Raw genomic sequence first — 23,623 nt, 5'->3', positions numbered from 1 at the left:
CTGTCCACAAAGAAATATTGTAACTTGGTTCTGTGACAGAACCCCATTTCTTCCCTCTTATCATCACATAAGGAATATGATTTTATTGTTAAAGAGTTTCAGCTTGAGACCTATTTAATCATGAAATGAGCTGGGGGAAATGCTGACCTGGTGTGTCTGGGTGTGCTGTTAGCCTCACTCACCTTGCCCAGGGTGGTCAGAAGATGGAAGTCAATGGTCTCTCTATAGCGAAGGATTTGCAGGATACCATCCAAGTATACCTGGTCTTTACTGAAACACCCTGGAGGAACCAAAACAGTGTTTACTTTCTGATTAAAGAAGCTAAGTAACTAGATACCAGCTCATTCACTTTACTAGAGGAATCAGTCCTGTGTATAACAAAAAAAAGGGTGGAGCAAAATTAGAAATTTAACTATCACCGTAACATAGAGTGTAAGGTGCAAGGTCTTAAGAACTGCCACAAATGAGTGCAGCTGAGTAGCTTCCCTTTAAGAATTCCTTTTCCCTGGCTCCCCATCATCAAAACAGCATTTTCCCCTAAAGAAACACTAGTAATTTAAAATACAGGATTCATAATTATCCCACCCACCCTCTGATCATAAGCTTAACTCCCATGATACACTGAAGCCATCTGGCTGGGGAAGGTAAGCTGTAGAACAGATTTCAGAAATCCCTTTGTTGTTTTTTAAATAGTACCCTTTATTAAAATTAACTGTAGATGATTTTGATACTACTCCTTCCCCCAATCAAACCAAAAACTAGAACTGAATTTATAAAGAATACGTAATATGAAAACCAGGAATGAGAGCTGAGCCTAGATAAAAAATCGTGTTCTACTTACAAAGAAAACCTTTCTCCCATCATGACATAACTTGTATAAATTTTTAAAATTTTTGCTCTAGGTTTTAATGGACTAGAGGGAACTAGAATTCTACCAAATGGAGGATCATATATTAAGAAATTATTGTTCAAGAGTTCCCAAGATGATGAACTAGGAAGACCCTAAGCACAGCTCCTCTCAGAGGCATATCCTGATTACACAATTCACAGACCAAGTATCAGTGAGGAAGACCAAAGCCTACCAGAAAATATTTCTACACAAAAGACACAGAGGAGGAGCCACAGCTAGGTGGGCAGGAGGGGGGAAATCGCAGTATCGGTGGGAGACCAATGGCAGGGAGAGGGGCCTTCACAAGGAGCAGGAGAATAAGCGGACATCCCCCTCCCCAGCCCAGGCGTCCTGTGTGGGGAGGACAAGACCCCAGAGTGTTTGGCTTTGAAAGTCAGAGCGACTTACTCTGGAGAGATCCAGACACTGTGGAAGAGAAAGACTCCACTTTTAAAGGAAAAGGTGCCAGCAAAATTTCACATGCTCTGAGAGCCACAGAAGGAGCAGTAATTTGAAAGGAGCCTGGTCAGAACTACTTTCGATCCTAAGAAATCTTCCAGTAAGGCAGAGGTCGCCCTGGGGATCCAGGCACTGGTGACGGCCACTTTGGGGAGTTGGTTCTACCATCTCAGAACTGGTGCTGTGAAGCACTGTTTTGGAATCCTCCCAGCAGCTTATAGCCTTGTGACCAGGTTCCAGGCCCACCCTACTCACCAGCCTGAAGGCGCCAATATTGGGTCATCTCGGACCAAGCAATAAGCCAGGCAGAAATAAATCCCAGCCACAGGCAGACATACACAAGCCCCTAAGTTTCCTGTGCCAGGACTCAGCCCAGCCCGCAGCAGGTGAGAGCAGTCGTAACACCTGGTGGGCCTCAGCCACCAGCAGGACAACAGCTCGAGACACTCTGGGCATCTTAGCCAGCACTGCAGATCAGGTCCCACTTACCAGTGAGCCAACAAAAGCGTCAGGACACAAAGACCAACTCCCAACTGTGTCAAAGGCCGGTGAACCCACCGGGAGTTTCACCTCCACCATCATACCCAACCACCTGTGTCAGGAACCCACCCACATTGCTGGCTCAGCAATCTGACAAAGCTCAGAAACTCCAGGAACTAAATAAACAATTCTGCATGTTACTAGTCACACATTAAATTAGAAAAAAGCAAAAAGGAGTAAACTTACATCTGAATATAAATAAGCAAACAGATGCAGAATGAAATTTAAGTCGACCATATTCACAAGCGATACCTGGCGTCCACAAGTGTCCCAGAGTAGGTATGAGAAACGGAATACATAACGGGAGATTTCCCAGAAGCCAGTATCAGGAGGTCAATTTTCATCACACCTTCTTAGACACAACGTGTTCCAGGAAATGCAGACGATATGCTCCTTACTGGAGAACTGCAAATCGAAATGACAAGGTGTATCCCCCTAGCAGTAGCAGAATGGACATCACCAAATACCTGCACAGGATAGATGCTAGAGCAGGGCATCCTTGGAGTGGCAGGCAATGGAAGCTGGTAACAGACTCTGCAGAGCAGGATGGAGGCTTCTCAGGGAGAGAGAGAGTCACCTGATGTCGAGCAGTAGCACTCCTGGCCAGTAAGGGACAGAACCACAGTGCTCCGCAATGCTTCAGGACGCATGCACCCCACCCGTGACTGCCGACAATTCACAGCAGCCAGGACAGAAAAGCAACAGAATGTCCATCAAGACAGGCAGGGATATAGAAGCTTAGTACAAACACACAGATGGATACAACTCCTCATGAACAAGAAATGGAATAATGTCATTTGGGACCACACGACTGGACCTGCAGAACATTATACTGCATGACCAAAATCAGAGAAAGACACATATTCTATGATAACACATAGAGGTGGAAACTAATTTAGCAAAACAAACAAACAAGAAAAAAACCCAACAGTCTGAGAGATTCACAGAGAAAAAAACAAAACCATATAGTGCCCCCAAGAGAAGGTACATGAGCAGGGAATTTCATTAGGTCATTAGGATTTAACAGGTACCCATTTATACATTTCAATAGATCATCAAAAAGGACCTAGTGTATAGCACAGGCTTCCCTGGTGGCTCAGACGAAAAGAATCTGCCTGAAATGCGGGAGACCTGGGTTTGATGGCTGGTTCAGGAAGATCCCCTGGAGGAGAACACGGCAACCGACTCCAGTATTCTTGCCTGGAGAATCCCATGGATAGAGGGGCCTGGCAGGCCACAATCCATGGGGTCACAAAGAGTCGGACAAGGCTGAGCGAGTAAGCAGTGTACAGCACAGGAAACTAAACCCCAAATCTTAACAACTATGGGGAAAGAAGCCTAAAAACAGTAGATCTCTATCTGAAACGGAACCATGTGGGTGCACAGGAAAAATAAAAACAACATGAAGAAAGCCTGCCGCCTGGTGGCTCTTTCTCGTAACTACACCGTTAATACGGTGAGGCACTGATACAGCATGTATGCAAGGACTGAGATATGGGAACGCATACCTGCCACCCAGAAATGTCCTGGCGAAGGTATGAGAAACAGAATCCACAGGAAGGCAGACTTCCCAGAAGCCAACTTCAAGAGGTCAATTTTCATCACACCCTCTCATACATAAAAACTGTCCCACCAAAATACACAAGGATCACTCCTTAGTGGAGAACTGCAAACCTGAAGGACAAAGACCTGGATCCCCTGGCAGTCAGCAGAACGGCCATCACCGAATGATTACACACTAACGATGCCGGAGGGGGACCTCGACAAACAGGCCCCTCCTACGATGCGGCCGGGAATGGACACTGCTAACAGACATCAGAAGAACGGAGGCTTCTTAGGGAAAGAAATATAGTCACCTGATAATCGAGCAACTGCACTCATAGTCAGTAAAGGGACAAAGCCGCAATGCATAAAGACTCGTGCACCCCACCCTTGACTGCGGCACGGTTTACAGCAGGCAGGACAGAAAAACAACAAAAATGTCCATCACGAGCAGCTGGGATATAGAAGCTCAGGTACAGACACACAAAGGAGTATTACCCCTCCCAAGAAAGAAATGGAATAATGCCATTTGGGGACACATGGCTGGACCAGCAGAACATAACTGGAGGAAAAAAATGTAGTATGATAACACTTAGAGGTGAAAATTCAGACTTATTAAGATAAGAGCAGCTTTACAAAACAAGAGAGACTTACACAGAGAAAGAAAAAATATGGAGCCCCAAAAGAGAAGGTGCAGGAGCAGGGAATTCATTAGGTCTTGAGATTAAAAGGTACCCAGTTATAGATTTGAAATATATCCTCAAAGAGGACCTAGTGCATAGCACAGGGAATCAGACTCCAAACCCTAACAAATCTGTGGAAAAGAAGCCTAAAAGGAGTAGATCTCTAAATATCCGAATCGGAACCACGTGGGTGCAAAGGGAAAACAGACATGACACTGTAAATCAGCTATACTTCAATATAAACTAAAAAATAAGAAATAAAATGCCTATCCTCTTACACGGGATCCTCGGGGTCCCGGTGGATACACATCCACGTGGTCCGAACAGGCTTGTGTCCGAAGGCAGGGCTGGCAGAGGGCTGAAGGAGACGCGAAGGCGGTGCCAGCAAATGACCTTGCTTGGAGCCGTCGTGCCTGGTCCTCTTTGATTGGGACCAAATCTCCAGATCCAGCGGGCACATCCCACAGCCTATTTCTCCCTAGGGCCCATCAAGGCAGGTGGATTCTGTGGACTGGAAGAGCTTCGAAAAGTCACCCGGTCTCCTCTTCTGCTGATGGGTTCCCTATCTCTAGCCTCCTTCCTTAGAGTTGCCCCTTGGAGGGCTCACAGCACCCTGCACAGAGATTTTCTAGGGGTTGACATTAACCTTGGCCAGTAGGAGAAGGGAGAGGAAAGTGAAACACGCAAGCCCTGAGTTGTGTGTTTTGCCACAGCCCACTCTCATTCACAACCCACGGGTGGGGGGAGGGAGAGGAGGGAAACTTTCATAATGACTGTGGATGCCTGAGTCTCTGACCCAGGCATGAAGAAAGCCTGCTGCCTGGTGGCCGGTTTCTTGTAACTACACCCATAGAAGAGGCACTGAGGAGTACAGCAGGTATGCAAGGACTGAGATGGGAACGCATACCTGCCATCCAGAGATGTCCCGGCGAAGGCACGAGAAACAGAATTCATAGGAAGGCAGACTTCCCAGAAGCCAATTTCAAGAGGTCAATTTTCATCACACGCTCTTATACATAAAAACTGTCCCACCAAAATACACACGTATCACTACGTACTGGAGAACTGCAAATCAAAAGGACAAAGACTTGGATCCCCTGGCAGTCAACAGGATGGCCATCACCGAATGATTACACACGACTGATGCTGGAGAGGGACCTTGACAAACAGGCCCCTCCTACGATGCGGCGGGGAATGGACACTGCTAACAGGCATCAGCAGAACGGGACAGAGGTTTCTCAGGAAAAGAAATATAGAGTCACCTGATAATCGAGCAACTGCACCCCTGGCTAGTAAAAGGACAAAAACCCAATGCATAAAGATGCACACACCACACTCTTGACGGTGGCACAGTTTACAGAAGCCAGGACAGAAAACCACCAAAAATATCCATCATGAGAGGCAGGGATATAGAAGCTTACATACAAACACACAAAGGACTATTACTCCTCCCCCAAAAGAAATGGAATAATGCCATTTGGGGACACATGGCTGGACCAGCAGAACATTATACTGCGTGAACACAACCAGAGGAGGAAAAAATACCGTATGATAACACTTGGAGGTGAAAATTCAGATTTATCAAGACAAGAGCAGCTTTGAAAACAAAAGAGACTACGGAGAAAAAAACACCATAGGGTGCCCCAAAAGAGAAGGTGCAGGAGCAGGGAATTCCATTAAGTCATTGGGATTAACAGGTACCCAGTTATAGATTTGAAATATATTCTCAAAGACAACCTAGTGCACAGCACAGGGAACTAGACTCTACAGCCTAACAAATTGTGGAAAAGAAGCCTAAAAAGGGTAGATCTCTATCTGAATCGGAATCATGTGGGTACACAGCGAAAATAAACATGACACTGTAAACCAGCTATACTTCAATATAAACTAAAAATCAAATATTAAAAAAATGCCCACCCTCTTCCCCAGGATGTTCATGGTCCCGGTGGATACACTTGGTCAGAACAGGCTTGTGTCTGAAGGCAGGGCTGGCAGAGGGCTGAAGGAGACGGGAAGGCTGTGCCAGCAAATGACCTGGCTTGGAGCCGTAGTTCCTGGTCCTCTCTGAATGGGACCACAATCTCCAGATCCAGTGGGCACATCCCACAGCCTATTTAAGGCAGGTGGATTCCGTGGACTGGAGAGCTCTGAAAATTCGCCCGGTCTCCTCCTCCTCTGCTGATGGGTTCCCTATCTCTAGCCGCTTCCTTAGAGTTTCCCCAAGTGTGGCTTACACCAAAATGCACAGGTATCTTCGAGGGTTTGGATTCACGCAGGGCAGCAGAAGGGAGAGGAAAGAAACACAGACAAGCCCTGGGCTCTGTGTTTTGCCACATTCCACTCTCATTCACAACCCAAGGAGGGGGAAAAAACTTGCAGAGTGCCTCTCGATGTCTGAGTCTGAAGAAAGCCTGCCTCCTGGTGGCCATTCTCGTAACGACACCCATAAAACAGGCGCTGAGGAGTACACCATATATGCAAGGACCGTGAGGTAGGAAGCATACCTGCCATCCAGAAACGTCCCGGTGTAGGTATGAGAAATGGAACTCATAGGAGGCCAGACTTCCAAGAAGCCAATTTCAGGAGGTGAATTTTCATCATGCCCTCTTATACACAAAACGTTTCCCAGAAAAACACACATCATATTGCTCCTTACCAGAGAATTGTAAATCAAAAGCAGTGTATTCCCTGAGTGTCAACAAAATTCCCATCACTGAACGATTACACACAATAGATGATGGAGAGGGGCCTGCACAAAAAAGAATGCTTGTACAATGTGGCAGGAAATGGAAACTGCTAACAGACATCAACAGAACAGGATGGAGGTTTCTCAGGGAAAGAAATACAGTCATCTGACAATTGAGCAATTGTACTCCTGGCTGGTAGAGGGACAAAACCACAACGCATAAAGATACACGCACCTCACCCTTGACTGCCACACAGTTTAAAACAGCCCAGACAGAAAAGCAACAAAGATGTTCATCACTAGAGGCAGGGATATAGAAGCTTAGGTACAAACACACAGAGGAATGCTCCTCCTCCTGAAAACCAATGGAATAATCCCATTTGGGGACATACGGCTGGAGCTGCAGAGCATGCACTGTGTGAACAAATCAGAGAAAGACATATATTCTATGATAACACTTAGGGGTGAAAAGTAAGATTTAGCAAAAAAAAAAAAAAAGAGCTTGAGAATACATAAGAGGCTCACAAAGGGAAAAAAAAAAAAAAATCCATATGATGCCCAAAAAGAGAAGGTGCAGGAGCAAGGAATTCCATTAGGTCACTGGAATTAACAGGTACCTGTTTATACATTTGAAGTAGATCAATAAAAAGGACCTGGTGTATAGCACAGGGAACAGGATGAAAGAAACACTGACAACTCTATGGGAAAAGAAGCCTAAAAAGAGCTGATCTCTTTCTGATACTGAACCATGTGTGTGCACAGTTAAAATCAATGCGACACTGTAAATCATTTATACTACAGTATCAACAAAAACTTAGATTAAAAAGACAATGCCTGCCCTCTTCCACGGGACCCTCGGCATCCCGGTAGACACATATCCACAGTGTGAGAGCAGGCCACTGTCCCACGCCAGGGCTGGCAGAGGGCTGAAGGATCTGGGAAGGCTGTGCCAGCAAATGACCTTAGACGTGGAGCGCCCTGTTCCCTTTGGATGGGAGCACAATCTCCAGATCCAGCAGGCGCTTCCACAGCCAAAGGCGCCTAGTGCCGCAAAGGCAGGCAGACTCTGTGGACCGGACACGCTTTGAAACGTCACCTTGTTCCACGTCTCCTGGTGCAGGCTTCTCTCTCTCTAGCCTCCTTCCTTAGAGTCACCCCAGGCACGCGTCACAGCATCCCGCACAGGGCTCCTGGAGCACTGGGATGCGCTACGGCTGAAGGAAAAGTAGGGCACAGAAAGCCTGGGCTGTGTGTTGTGAAACACTGCATTCTCATCTGGTTGGGTTCTGTGTGACCTCAGTAGCGTCCGAGTCCTTGCGACCTTATGGACTCTAGCCCACGAGGCTCCTCTGTCCTTGCAATTCTCCAGCCAAGCATACTGGAGCGGGTTACAATGCCCTTCTCCAGGGTACCTCTATTCTCATTTATGACCCAGGAAAAATAAGTTTCAGAAGGCTCTAGTTTCTTGAGTCACAGACTAGGGCATCAATAAAGCCTGCCGCCATGTGGCTGTTTCTTATAACTACACCTTTAAAACAGGCACAAAAGGGCACATCATATTCAGAAAGACTGGGAGGTGGTGAAAGATACCTGCCCTAAACAAATGTGCTGGGGTAGCTGAGAAATATAATTTATAAGAAAGCAGACTTACGTAGCCAGTTTCAAGAGGTGTATGTTCATCTCACAATTTTAAACACAAAATTGGCATACGATAATCTGCTCTATTTGGGTTGCTATTGGAGAATTGTAGATCAAAAGGACAACTAGATATATCCCCTGGCGGCACTCAGAATGGCCACCACCACAAAGTCTTCAAAGAATAAAAGCTGGAGAGGGACACTGAGAAAAAGTAACCCTCCTACCCTGCTAAAAGCAATGGAGTCTTGAAGCAGCCACTCTGCAGAAACAAATGGAGGTTACTTGAATACTAAAAATAGAGATACCTAAAGGAGATCAGTCCTGGGTGTTCACTGGAAGGACTGATGCTGAAGCTGAAACTCCAATACTCTGGCCACCTCATGGGAAGAGTTGACTTCATTGGAAAAGACCCTGATGCTGGGAAGGATTGGGGGCAGGAGGAGAAGGGGACAATGGAGGATGAGATGGCTAGATGGCATCACCAACTCGATGGACATGTGTTTGGGTAGGCCCTGGGAGTTGGTGATGGACAGGGAGGCCTGGCGTGCTGCGGTTCATGGAGTCTCAAGGAGTCGGACACAACTGAGCAACTGAACTGAACTGAGTGATCCATCAATCTCCCTCCTTGGCATATATCTGGCAGAAACCCTGGTCTAAAATGATAATGGTAGCCAAGTGTAGATCGCAGTGCTCTTTACAATGACAAACGTTAAGTTGCCATTGTCTAGTCCCTAAGTCGTGTCCAACTCTTATGATCCCATGTACTACATGGAAGTAACCTGAATATCCACTGACAGAAGAAGGGATAAGGAAGACGTTGTACATATTTCCACAGGAATCTTATTCAGGCATCGAAAAGGATGAAATAATACCATCGGCACCAACCTGAATGGACGTGAAGATTGTCATACTAAGTGAAGTAAGGCAAACAGAAAAAGAGAACTATCATCTGGAGTTGCTCACATGCAGAATCTAAGTAAGACTGATAGAGATGATATAAGTCATGAAGCAGAAAGAGATTCACAGACTTAGAAAACCCACATATGGTTACTGAATTGTAAAGGTGGAGGGCAAGGATAAATTAGGAGTTTGGGACTGACATATATAACCTACATTATTGGAAACAGATAACCAAGATGGACCTCCTGTATAGCACAGAGATTGTGCCAATATTCTCTAATAATCTGGGAAGAAACAAACTTGAGAAACTATGGATACATGCATATGTATAAAGGAAACATTCTGCTTCATATCTGGAACTAACAACACTGTTTATCAACTATACTTCAAATGAAAAATTAAAAGAAACAAATAGGACCTAAATAAAACAAAAATTTCTGCACTCCTGAAGAAACCAAAACAAAAGGAAAGATCACCCTCACAATGGGAGAAAAGATTTGTAAAGGATCAACCAAAAAGAGCTCAATCATTAAAATATACAAAGAGTTCATGCAGCTCAGTATCAATAAAAGCAAAGAATGCAACCAAATAACAGGCGGAAGACCTAAACAGACACTTCTCCAGAGAACACACGCAGAACTAAGAGGCAGGTGGAGATGCTCAACAGCTCTGATTACCAGAGGAAGGCAAATCAAAACTACAGTGAGATACCATCTCTCACCAGTCACAATGGCTATCACCAAAACATCTATGAACAACAAAAGCTGGAGTGGGCATGGGGAAACTGAGTCCTAACTGTTGCTGGGCACGTGAACTGGTACAGGCAGTATAGGGAACACTGCGCAGGTTCCGTAAGAGCTACAAGTAGAGATAGCACATGCTGCAGCAATCCCACTCCTAGGCACCTCTGCCCAAACCCATGGTGCAGAAGATACAGGCACCCCAGTGTGTTTTCAGCACTGTTTACAGTAACTGACATGGAAGCAACCTATTTTTCCATCAGCAGAATAAGGGGTAAGGAAGGTCTGATACACATGCCAAATGGAACAGTCCTCAGCCGCAGAAAGGAGTGAAATAACGCCACTGGCAGCAACGGGAATGGCCCTGGAGACTCTCATTCTAAGTGAAGTCACATAGGGAAAGACGAGTATCACCCGAAATTGCTAACGTGCAGACTCTAAAAAAAGGATGCAAATGAAATTATTTACAAAACAAAAACAGGCTCACAAACTTAGAAAACAAACTTAGGGTTATTACCAAAGGGGAAAGATGGAGGGCAAGGACAAATTGGGAGTTAGAGACTTACAATGCATTATGAGACTGAAACAGATAGCCAAGAAGGACCTGCTCTATAGCACTGTGAACTCTGCTCAATATTCTCTAAAAACTTCAGTGGGAGAAGAATTTGAGAAAGAAGAGATACATGTACATGTATGACTGAATCACTTAACTGTGCACCTGAACTAACAGAACACTGTTAAATCTACTTCAAATTAAAATGAAAATTGAAAGAAACAAATAAGATCTAATTATTCTCAAAGGCTTTTGCACAGCTGAGGAAACCATGAACAAAAGACAACGCACACAACAGGAGAAAATATTTGCAAAGATTAATCTTGAAAATATACAAAGAGTTTGCGCAGTTCAATATCAAACAAAACAAACAACACAATCTAATAATGGGCAGAAGACCTTAACAGACATTTCCCCAAAGAACACACACAGATGGCCACAAAGCACATGGAGAGATTCTCAACATTGCCAATTATCAGAGAAATGCAAATCAAAACTACAATCAGATATCACCTCACACCAATGCAAATGGTCATGATCAAAAATCTACTAGACATGGGATCTAGAACGGTCTCCTGCATATAAAAAATAAAAGAGTTGGACTGAACTAAAAAAAATCTATAAACAATAAATACTGAAGAGGATGTTGAGAAGAGTAAATTGGTACAGCAAAAAGTAAATTATGGAGGACATTATGGAAATGCCTCAAAAAAATTAAAACTAGAGCTACCAGACGATCACGCACTGCCACTCCGGGGCATCTATCTGGGGAAACTATGGGTAAAGGATATGTGTGCCCCAGGGTTCACTGCAGTGCTATTTATAATAATGGAGGAAACCAGTATGGCTCCTGACAGAGGAATGAGTAAAGCAGGGGCACATGCATACGATGGTATACATCGCCCAGCCGTTAAAAAGAAGGCATTTGCAGCAACATGGATAGATCAGGAGAGTATCCTCAGTGAAGGCCGAGAAAGACAAAGATCTGATATCGCTTATATAGCGCATCAAAAGCATGATACAAATCAAGTTTGCATCTGTTTGCAAAACAGAAACCGAATCACAGACTTAGAATGCAAACTTGCAGCTTCCAAAGGAGATGGGCAGGGGCGAGAGTAAGCTGGCTGGCTGGGATTAACATGTCCATGCTGCTATGTTTGAAACAGATAGCCAGAAAGGACCTGCTGTATAGAAAAGGGAACTGTGGTGAAATTCTGTAGTAACCTAAATGGGTGATGCACTTGGAAAAGAACAGATATATCTGTGTGACTGAGCAACTTCACTGTACACGTTCGGCTAACACAGCACTGTTAATCAACTGTGTGTGTGTGCGCTCAGCTGTTCAGTCGTCTCCAACTCCTTGTGACCCCAGTGGACTGTGGCCCACCAGGCTCCTCTGTACACTCCAATATAAAATAAATCTTAAAAAATAAATTAGAAAAATAAATAAATAAATTAGAAAAAACCAAAAACATTAGTATGACAAGAAACAAAAAACAAATGTCCAAGATGTCTCCCTATTAAAAGTGGTTAAAGAGACATTGCTGCCAGAAGTAATGCATGAGCAGTGATTTTTTCCAACCCCTGTAAGACATTTTTGGAGGAGTTGGGAATATTTAAATACGGTATATGGAAGAGTTGATACTGCTGAATTAAAACTCACTTTCTTAAGTGTGATAATGATACTGTTTTAAGTAGAAGAGAATGTTTTTAGTCTTAGGAAATGCATGCTTAATTAAGTTCTTAAGGAATGAAATGTCAAGTGTACAATTTGCTTTTAAAAATTTACAGAGAGGACTTCTCTGGCGGTCCAGTGGTTAAGAATTTGCCTGCCAATGCAGAGAACATGGATTCGCTCCTTGGCCCAGGGAAGATCCCACACGCCATGAGCAACTATGCCCATGAGCCACAACGCCTGAAGCCCGTGTGCTGCCACGAGAGGCCCCCGCACCACACCTAGAGAGTAGCCCTCCCTCGCTGCAACTAGAGAAAGCCCCCAAGCATGACCCGGTGTAGCCAAAACAAACCAAGGAATACATACTTTTTAAAAAGTCACAAAGAAGGGACTTCCCTTTTTGTCCAGTGATTAAGACTTCATCTTTCAATGAAAGGAGTGTGGGCCCAATCCCTGGGCAGGTAGCTAAGACCCCTCATGTGTCTCTTGCCAAAACTCCAAAAACGTAAAAAAACAGATGCAATATTGTAACAAATTCAATAAAGACTTAAAAAGTGGCCCACATTAAAAAAAAAAAAAAACTTTAAAAACAAAGTCAGAATAGCATCAAGAAAGTGAAAAGACATACTACAGGAGAAAATATTTCATTATTTGGTAAGAGATTTGTATCTATACTATATTTAAAAAAAAAAAACCTCTTACCTCAATAATAAAGACAAACCAATTAAAAATGGGCAAATTATCTAAACAGTTCTCCAAAGAAAATACACAAATAGCCGATAATCACATGAAAAGATACTGAATATCATTAGCCAGCAGACAAACCACGAATTAACCACTTTATACCCACTAGCATGGCTATAACAGTAATTAAAACATGAAGATACTAGGTGTTTTGGAGGATATGGTATACATACACTCCTCATACACTGTGGTGGGATTGTAAAATGGTGCAGCACTTTGGAAACACTGGCAGTTCCTCAAAAGGTTGGGCACAGAGTTACCTATAAGCCCAAAATTCCACCCCTAAGTATACACTCAGGAGAATTAGCAATGTAAGCTTGTACACAAATACTCATAATAGCCAAAAAGTGCCAACAACCAAAATGCCCATTAACTGGTGAAAGAATAAATAAAAGGCATCGTATGCATGCACTGGGACATTATTCAGCAATAAAAAGGACTGGTATACCGATGCATGCTACCATATGAATGAACTTTAAAAATGCACTAAGTGAGAGAAACCAGCCACAAAGGATCACATGTGATTCCACGTACATGAAACATCCCAAACAGGCAAAACTAATGAAAGAAGATTAATGGTTATCCACTGCTGGGAACAATGAGGAAAGAGAACAGGGAATGCCTGCTAATGGAGTAAGTTTCTTTTGAGGGTGATGAAATGTTCTGGAATTAGACAGTGGTATTGTCTGCACAACTCTATGAACATTATAAACACCACTGAACTGTCTATTTAAAATTGATGAACTATGTATCTCAAAAATACTATTTTTAAAGTCAGAGACAAAGCAAAAATGGAAAAATGTTAACTAGTGAATCCAGAGTATTGCAAGTGTTCATTCCATCATTATTTCCCCATTTCTGTAGGTTTGAAATTTTTCTTAAGAAATGAGCAAAATACTGCCAACAAAATGTGGTTTGGTAAAATCAGCACTGACCTCAAGTAACAAAAGTTTAATTTTTCAAAGGTGAGTGGATTCAGTGATGGGAAGAGCAGGATGTGACCAAAATCAATAGACAAGTTACCCAATAAATCACAAAATCTACAGTTAAGGCACTCTCACCTGGTTGAGAGGTATCAGTCCATCCCCTCTTGGCTCGTACACAATAATCCCATCTCGTATTGGGGTCCTTGACAAACTGTCCAAGATCTCTGAATAGTTCACAAAAAGACATCTGGCTGGCGCGATAAACAGTGTAGTAGAGGAGGGCAGCCCTCCATAAAAAGGGGTCTTTTCTAAACAGGACACTGTGGATACTTGCCAGTCCTTCCTCTGTGGGGTTGTTTGGCTTTAGTTCAAGTTTTTTACGGCCAGTCCAACTGTTCCATGGCTGCTGAAGGTTGTTAATACCTCGAAAATAATGTGTGCCTATGGAAAAAATAAGGCACATGAAAAGCAAGAAATGCATTCTCATTTCAATTCTTCTCCAAGAAAAGATTCTACCAACAGTTCTAAAACCAGACTGATGTATACCTAACAAACCAAAACAAAGCAGAAAATGGCCTGACCCTAATGCCTTTGGGTTTGACCGAGGACACTGCCTTCAGAAGGATTGTATTTCTCATTAGAAGAGGTATAACTTTTAAGGCAATTTATTTTCTTTTTAAGAGAAGAATTATAGACTTGATATTTGAAAAGAATCTCAGAGGTCACTTAATTCTATTCCCTCAGTTGAAGGTGGGTGAACTGGCAGATGCTTTGCTGTCTGAGCCACCAGGGAAGCCCGAACTGAAATCCAGAGGAGTTAAATGACTCTCCATTTACACAGTACCTTAAAAAATTTAATTTGAAGACACTAATATCTTCACTTTAAGTTCAAGTGACACCTAACAGTTTCATCACTTTTTGCCAAATACTACTAAGAAAAAAAAAATTAAAAAAAAAGTTGCTTGAGGTAATTTGTTATTACAACTGAGTAAGTGGAGAAGGGTGGTCGCCTACCTATTTCATGCCTCAGCATTCCTTCCAGCCAGTGCTCTCGCGCAGTGGAAACATTGATGGTCAACGTTGGACATCCATTTACTACTGTCATGGAAGCTCTGGAAAGCAGGTCCTCAGTGAGATGAACTACAATCTAAGAAGCAAAAGTTAAAATACACACATATACAAGACGAAACATAGAAGGCAGGGGGAGAAAGTTTTCACAGACAATAGACCCATAAATTAACACCTTTTTCTTTTGTTTATACCAAGAAACCAAGAAGCTGAAATGCAGAATCAATCACTTTCCTTGGAATTTTGAGCTTTGGGAACTCAAGAACCTTTACTAGATTGAAAGAAAAGTAGATAGCTATGCAGAGGACACAGAGACTGTCCCTCTGCTCTGCTCTCAAATACAGTCCCTGGGATGAAATGATGCAAGGAAGGTGCAGGAGCCTGGTCACTGCTAGGTCAACGCTTACTTTGAGACTGAACACTAGGAACTGGCCATTAATAAGAAAGGCCACTGTGGCAAGTCTCTTCCTTAATAATTTTCCTAAAGCAATTCATATACTCCCACAGCTACACAAAAATGGTAATAAGAGGAAAAATAAACTGAACACAACAATTCAATGCAACAAAAACTTAAACTTATATTTAATTAGAAATCTGGATGACTTATTCAATGAGTAAAATAATGTTGGGAAAACAAAACCTGCAGGAAAAAAAAAGAAAAACACGTAGCACTCACTGAGAGTTACAATGTTCAGTCAACTCATCATGTTCACTCATGATTTCATACCTCACCCATGCAGCCTTCTTTCATCATGTACTTCCTAACATGACTCCAGATTCGAGTTTTAGACAGCAGGCTACCACCGGTGGCCTGTTCAAATTTTTCATAACTTCCATACTTTTGTAAAGTCAGTTCCATAATATTGATGGACTGTAAAAGAAACAGAGATAAAGTAAATTGTCTCCGATTACTCTGATGTGAGTAATGAGCTATATGCTTATCATGACCTGTTCTGTGTTTACTGATTTACAAATTAAATTGTAGCTAAGCACATTTTTCTAATCCTAAAGAGTTTTCACTCATTTTCACAAGTTTTTACAAAACACTTATGTACATACTTCTTAGCATGGGATAAAGGGGCTCAAGCACTGCACACCTGTCAATATCTAACAGGCTGAGTTCTTAGTTTCTCTTGGCTTCTCTAAGACCATCTGGTGGTTTTGCAGAACTCAGAAGGTATGTCTCCTGTCTAATCGCTAGTATATAATTAGCACTTGGATAAAGAAAAAAATATTTCCAATTTTTAAGAACACACAAAAGAATCAACCATTCGTCTGTGATGATCCTATAGAACTTGAAGTTCTCCTTTGGCAGAAAACACAGTCTCAACATTACTAAAAATACTTTTTATCTATCATTCAGGGCATGATATCTACTTCTCATAGGCATGACTATCTACTTCTCATTCTTCATAAATTTTCACATGAAAAGAATATGAATGTTGAGATCTTTTTCTCTAAACAGAAATATACAGAAAGACAGACTAAGAAAAGTAAGAAAACTGGTAAAAATCACAGATGATCAGCATCTATGGGAAAGCCACCAAAAAGGTAAACATAAGAATGGAAAATGCTATTGAAAGATCTTCTGGAAAAAACATCTAGAAAATTCACGTATATATCTGATATGAATGGTGACGGAAGCTAGAAAATTCAGACACCTGTTATATTAAGTCTAAAACTTCTAGCTGTCATCAGACTAGTAAAGAGATGAAAAGTGCAACCTCTAGAGTCACACTACCTGAGCTGCCATCCTGGCTCTGCCACCTTCTGGCTGAGCAAGTTACTTATTACCAAGCTTCCTTATTAGTAAATGAGGATAACTACAATAATGTCTACTTCATGGTTCTGTTGAGAAGAACTACCAACCTCTCTAAAGCATGGTGGCAGATACAAGTAGTCAATACATCTCAATTATTACATCAGCATTGTAATCACCACCAGTCTGTCATCATTCTTTATAAATATCACCACTATAGATGACAGGCTCAACACAAAGACTACAGTAAAGCTCAGGCACTACAAGTTATAAGTAAACATATATCCCCACTGGAAAATACATATTACTAATAAACTAGGCATGAATCATCAAGTTATCGTAACAAGAAATGGCTTCAACAGGTCTGCCTGGCTTCTGTTCCCAGAGTTATCATGAAAAGCCTTGCATTTCAAATTATAGCATGTGTTCTCAGTAGTGTCAGACTCTTTGCAACCCATGGACTGAAGCCTGCCAAACTCATCTGTCCCTGGAATTGTCTAGGCAAGAATACTAGAGTGGCTTGCCATTTCCTATTCCAGGGGATCTTCCAGACCCAGGGATTGAACCCACTTCTCCTGCACTAGCAGGAAGAATTCTTTACCACTGTGCCACCTGGGAAAACCTTGGTCCAACAGCCAGAAGCATTGGAATTGTCCTGGAAACTGGTTTCAACTTCAGAATTTTGCCAGCCTCCATGATGCATGCACACTGAATCAGAATTTGCATTTTAACAACATTCCCCAGGTGATTCAGGAACACAGTAGAAAGCTAGAAGGGTCTCAGAGAATGGGAACACAGCAAATAACCCAGAGGCTAATTTACTTATCTGACAACCAGGATAATTAAAAGAACAAATTAGCATATAATTAAAAGGCCATTTTAGCAGATTAGCTAAGGTATTTGCATACACTGGTCTAAAGGTCACTGCTACTGCTGCTGCTAAGTCGCAGCAGTCCGAGTCTGTGTGACCCCATAGACGGAAGCCCACCAGGCTCCTCTGTCCCTGGGATTCTCCAGGCAAGAACACTGGAGTGGGTTGCCATTTCCTTCTCCAATGCATGAAAGTGAAAAGTGAAAGTGAAGTCGCTCAGTCGTGTCCGACTTTTAGCAACCCCATGGACTGTAGCCTACTAGGCTCCTCTGTCCATGGGATTTCCCAGGCAAGAGTACTGGAGCGGAGTGCCATTGCCTAGTCATCATTATATCAGAGTTAGAAGAAAGTGAGAAATTTTGCCTTAATTCCATAAGAGACAGAAGTGGTACTTCTATATTGGACTTACATTTAGACCTAAAAAAAGCTAAAGAATTTTTATTATAACTTGTGCTTATAAGTTTTTAAAAGTATCTACTTAATTTAGGAAAAATTAGCTTTTCTAGCATATGCTTACTCAGTAGGAAAATATTATCTGGTTACTATTACAGCAGATACAAAACAGTCTAAAGAATTTAGAAAAACTTAAATACAGGTGATCCTAGTTATCACCAACAAATGGTACTTAATAGACGGCTACTAAGAATTCACACAGTAAGTATTCATTTCTATTCATAATAGGGAACACAGATTTAGTTGAAAATTTATCAAAAACAGAAGCAGAAGATATTAAGAAGAGGTTGCAAGAATACATAGAAGAACTGTACAAAAAGATCTTCATGACCCAGATAATCACGATGGTGTGGTGTGATCACTCACCTAGAGCCAGACATCCTGGAAAGCAAAGTCAAGTGGGCCTTAGGAAACATCACTACGAACAAAGCTAATGGAGGTGATGGAATTCCAGTTGAACCATTTCAAATCCTGAAAGATGATGCTGTGAAAGTGCTACACTCAATATGCCAGCAAATTTGGAAAACTCAGCAGTGGCCACAGGACTGGAAAAGATCAGTTTTCATTCTAATCCCAAAGAAAGGCAATGCCAAAGAATGCTCAAACTACCGCACAATTGCACTCATCTCACACGCTAGTAAAGTAATGCTCAAAATTCTCCAAGCCAGGCTTTAGCAATACATGAACCATGAACTTCCAGATGTTCAAGCTGGCTTTAGAAAAGGCAGAGGAACCAGAGATCAAATTGCCAACATCCACTGGATCATCGAAAAAGCAAGAGAGTTCCAGAAAAACATCTATTTCTGCTTTATTGACTATGCCAAAGCCTTTGACTGTATGGATCACAATAAACTGTGGAAAGTTCTTCAAGAGATCGGAATAAGAGACCACCTGACCTGCCTCTTGAGAAATCTGTATGCAGGTCAAGAAGCAACAGTTAGAACTGGACATGGAACAACAGACTGGTTCCAAATAGGAAAAGGAGTACGTCAAGGCTGTATACTGTCACCCTGCTTATTTAACTTCTATGCAGAGTACATCATAAGAAATGCTGGGTTGGAGGGAGCACAAGCTGGAATCAAGATTGCCAGGAGAAATATCAATAACCTTAGATATGCAGATGACACCACCCTTATGGCAGAAAGTGAAGAACTAAAGAGCCTCTTGATGAAAGTGAAAGAGGAGAATGAAAAGGTTGGCTTAAAGGTCAACATTCAGAAAACTAAGATCATGGGATCTGGCCGCATCACTTTATGGCAAATATGTGAGGAAAGAGTGGAAACAGTGGCAGACTTTATTTTTCTGGGTTCCAAAATCACTGCAGATGGTGACTGCAGCCATGAAATTAAAAGACGCTTACTCCTTGGAAGGAAAGTTATGACCAACTTAGACAGCATATTCAAAAGCAGAGACATTACTTTGCCAACAAAGGTCCATCTAGACAAGGCTATGGTTTTCCCAGTGTCATGTATGGATGTGAGAGTTGGACTATAAAGAAAGCTGAGTGCCGAAGAATTGATGCTTTTGAACTGTGGTGTTGGAAAAGACTCTTGAGAGTTCCTTGGACTGCAAGGAGATCCAACCAGTCCATCCTAAAGGAGATCAGTCCTGGGTGTTTATTGGAAGGACTGATGTTGAAGCTGAAACTCCAATACTTTGGCCACCTGATGTGAAGAGCAGACTCATTTGAAAAGACCCTGATGCTGGGAAAGATTGAGGGCAGGAGGAGAAGGGGACGTCAGAGGATGAGATGGTTGGATGGCATCAGCGACTCGACGGACATGGGTTTGGGTGGACTCTGGGAGCTGGTGATGGATAGAGAGGCCTGGCATGCTGCAGTTCATGGGATCGTAGAGTCAGATGCGACTGAGCGACTGAACTGAACTGATCCTGAAAAAGTGCCCTAACAAATATAAGATTAAAAAATTACATTGGCAGTTTAACAACAGTAGGGAAACCTTGTTCCTATCAACTAACTATTACATATATCAAAGAAAGAATAAAAATAGTGGGAGCTTTTTTGGAGAAGGGATGTAGTTTTTCTCTCCAAATGCCATACAATAGCACATCACTTCTTTCACTGCATGACTACATGCAGCAACATGGTAGCAACCCTATATGGGAGCTACACAGATGGTCCCAAAAGCTTAGCTGAATATGTCATATTCAATCATTCTTCACTGAAGTGTCCATCCTGTTGTCATCTCTAGACTTTTTTTTTTATTAGTTTTCAACTGGTTCAACCTAGACACATTTGTCAGTGATCACACAGATTTCTAATATCCTTCACTGACTTTCCAATCCATTTGCATTAGACTCCGAAATAGAGACAGTGGTTGGATAGGTGAATAAATTCAAGTTTTAAGAGACAAGTCAGCAGTGTTCAGTGGTTACTTCATCAGTGAGTACTGTTGTGTGACAAGAATTTCTGCTTCGTTATGCAACCTCCTACAGGCCACACAGATTTTACAAGTATGATTTCAACTTTGTAAAAAAGAAAAGGCAATAAGCAATTTTAAAAGGCACAAAGAAGCCTGAAGGATACACCCAAATGCTACGTGATATGATGTCCATCTTTGGGAAAGGGTAATGTGCTACACTGATGTTTGTTTGCACTTTACAGGACTTGTTTAAACTGTTTACAATTTGCAAAGGAAAAAAATAATTTTTTCTAGTTTCCCTGAGGTATGGTTGACAAAAATTGCATAATGATGTGTTTAAGGTATATAATGTGATGATTATATATATACACACACACACACACAGTGGAATGAATACTACAATCAAATTGATTTACAAATCCATCACCTCACATATGCAGTGGGAACATCTAAGATCTTAGCAAATTTCAACTATAAAATATATTATTATTACCTATAATCATTATGCTGTATTTTAGATACCCAGGACTTATTACAAGTTTATAACTGAATTTTGGTACCCTTTGATCCACACCTTGCCACAAGCTTTTATTTTTTAAAACAGGGGAAAAAAAAGTTCATCCTTTCCCCCTAGAGCTCAGAGAATCAATATCTATACCACTTTGAGAATCAAACTTTCACATACCTTCACATGGTTAATACTTTTAAGAGGCAATAAATTTCATGTCAAATCTCTTTTCTCCATTAATATCATTTAAGTTAATCAGAAAACTGCATCTCCCAATATTATTTGATGGGAGATTCAAACAAGCATCAGGGAATTCCCCAATCACCACTTTCAATTTGTCATTCAGAATATCCCTTTCCTATCTTCAAATATATCGCCACCACTTCTTTAACTTCCAATGACATTCAAGTATTAAAAGGAAAAAAGTTCAAGTTAATTTAACCAATTTAAAACATAAATCACATATCTAATTAAAGATTTTTCACCTCCCCTAGGCAAGGCCTGGTCTGGGGCCTAAAGAACTTTCACTAGGAAAGGAAAGCATAATCAGTGATTTGAGTCCTCCTAATAAGAAGCACAAGCTGGAATCACGATTGCCAGGAGAAATACCAATAACCTCAGATATGCAGATGACACCACCCTTATAGCAGAAAGTGAAGAGGAACTAAAAGCCTCTTGATGAAAGTCAAAGAGGAGAGTGAAAAAGTTGGCTTAAAGCTCAACATTCAGAAAACTAAGATCATGGCATCTAGTCCCATCACTTCATGGCAAATAGATGGGGAAACAGTGGAAAAGTGTCAGACTTTATTTTTTGGGGCTCCAAAATCACTGCAGATGGTGACTGCAGCCATGAAATTAAAAGATGCTTACTCCTTGGAAGGAAAGTTATGACCAACCTAGATAGCATATTGAAAAACAGAGATATTACTTTGCCAACAAAGGTCTGTCTAGTCAAGGCTATGGTTTTTCCAGTGGTCAGGTATGGATGTGAGAGTTGGATTGTGAAGAAAGCTGAGCGCTGAAGAATTGATGCTTTTGAACTGTGGTGTTGTAGAAGACTCTTGAGAGTCCCTTGGACTGCAAGGAGGTCCAACCAGTCCATTCTAAAGGAGATCAGCCCTGGGTGTTCTTTGGAAGGAATGATGCTGAAGCTCCAGTACTTTGGCCACCTCATGCGAAGAGTTGACTCATTGGAGAAGACTCTGATGCTGGGAGGGATTGGGGGCAGGAGGAGAAGGGGACAACAGAGGATGAGATGTCTAGATGGCATCACTGACTCGATGGACATGAGTTTTAGTGAACTCTGGTAGTTGGTGATGGACAGGGAGGCCTGGCGTGCTGCGATTCATGGGGTTGCAGAGTCGGAGACGACTGAGCGACTGAACTGAACTGAATCTCTCCCCCATTTCCCTTGAGCATATTGAATATTCAGTACTTTTAATACATTATGTGGCTCAGCGGGTACAGAATCTGTCTGCAAATGTAGGTGACACTGGAGACGTGGGTTTGATCCCTGGGTCGGGAAGATCCCCGTGAAGTAGGAAATGGCAGCCCACTCCAGTATTCTTGCCTGGAAAATGCCCTGGACAGAGGAGCCTGGTGGGCTACAGTCCATGGGGTCACAGAGAGTCGGACATGACTGAGTGAGTGGGCTGTTTGTGTGTGTACCGAATATAGTCAGTATATGGAAGGAGGAGTGAACAATTCCTGTATAACTGGTTCAGCTGTGGTCCTTCTCCCTTGACTATAATGCTACGGCAGGCCTTTTGTAGAAGGTGCCTCCACTGCACAGCTACTGACCAACTTCCTCCAACAGAATCTATCCAAGAAGCCCCCTTGAAGTGGACCACTACCAAAACAACTTTTTACGAAATTTAAAAGCACAACAGACCTTAATCAAAAAACAAGAAAAAATTTCAAGGAAACAACCCAACCTGGCATGTAAAAGAAAATGACCAACATACAAAGCCTAAAATCAGCAGAAGTAAGGAAAGAATAAAGATTAGGGAGGGCTTCCCTCGTGGCTCAGACAGTAAACAATCTGCCTGCGATGCGGGATACCCAGGTTCGTCCCCTGGGTCAGGAAGATCCCCTGGAGAAAGGAATGGCAACCCACTCCAGTATCCTTGCCTGGAGAATCTCATGGACAGAGGAGCCTGGTGGGCTACAGTCCATGAGGTCACAAAGAGCAGGACACAACTGAGTAACTAACTCTTTCAAAATTCTAAAGGGAGGGGATAATAAGCTTTTAATAACAATGATAATAATTATAACCCCTCCTTCCTAGAAAATCATTATCATTCAGATAGCCCTTGCACTGGAAAACCAAGGCAACTTGACATGACTGAGCAACTGACACTTTCTCTTTCTTCACACTCCCTAGTGACTCAGTGGTGAAGAGTCTTCCTGCCAATGCAGGAGATTCGAGTTCAATTCCTAGTCTGAGAAGATCCCACACGCCTTGGAGCTAAGCCCGTGCATCACAACTATTGAACCTATGCTCCAGAGCCTGGGAACTGCAACTCCTGAGCCCACATGCTCAACTCCTGAGCCCACATGCTCAACTCCTGAGCCCACACTCTGCAGAGCCTGTGCTCCACAACAAAAG

At 42.3% G+C, this 23,623-nt stretch overlaps 1 protein-coding gene across 1 annotated transcript in view; it reads right to left on the bottom strand.

Moving 5' to 3' along the window:
- Positions 1–23,623, bottom strand: part of MATCAP2 (microtubule associated tyrosine carboxypeptidase 2) — a 56,271-nt gene that overhangs the window by 4,332 nt on the left and 28,316 nt on the right. The window contains exons 3-6 of the mRNA XM_069588048.1: positions 15,771–15,914; positions 14,990–15,122; positions 14,111–14,416; positions 183–280 (exon numbers count right to left, since the gene is read on the bottom strand). Coding sequence (XP_069444149.1) covers positions 183–280; positions 14,111–14,416; positions 14,990–15,122; positions 15,771–15,914 — 681 coding nt within the window. The remainder of the gene's footprint in view (positions 1–182; positions 281–14,110; positions 14,417–14,989; positions 15,123–15,770; positions 15,915–23,623) is intronic.

The sequence above is a fragment of the Ovis canadensis genome, chromosome 4 (genome assembly GCF_042477335.2).
Source record: "Ovis canadensis isolate MfBH-ARS-UI-01 breed Bighorn chromosome 4, ARS-UI_OviCan_v2, whole genome shotgun sequence".
Classification (NCBI taxonomy): domain Eukaryota; kingdom Metazoa; phylum Chordata; class Mammalia; order Artiodactyla; family Bovidae; genus Ovis; species Ovis canadensis.
The sequence above is the reverse complement of the archived record's forward strand: the minus strand, read 5'-3'. Positions and strand labels throughout refer to the sequence as shown.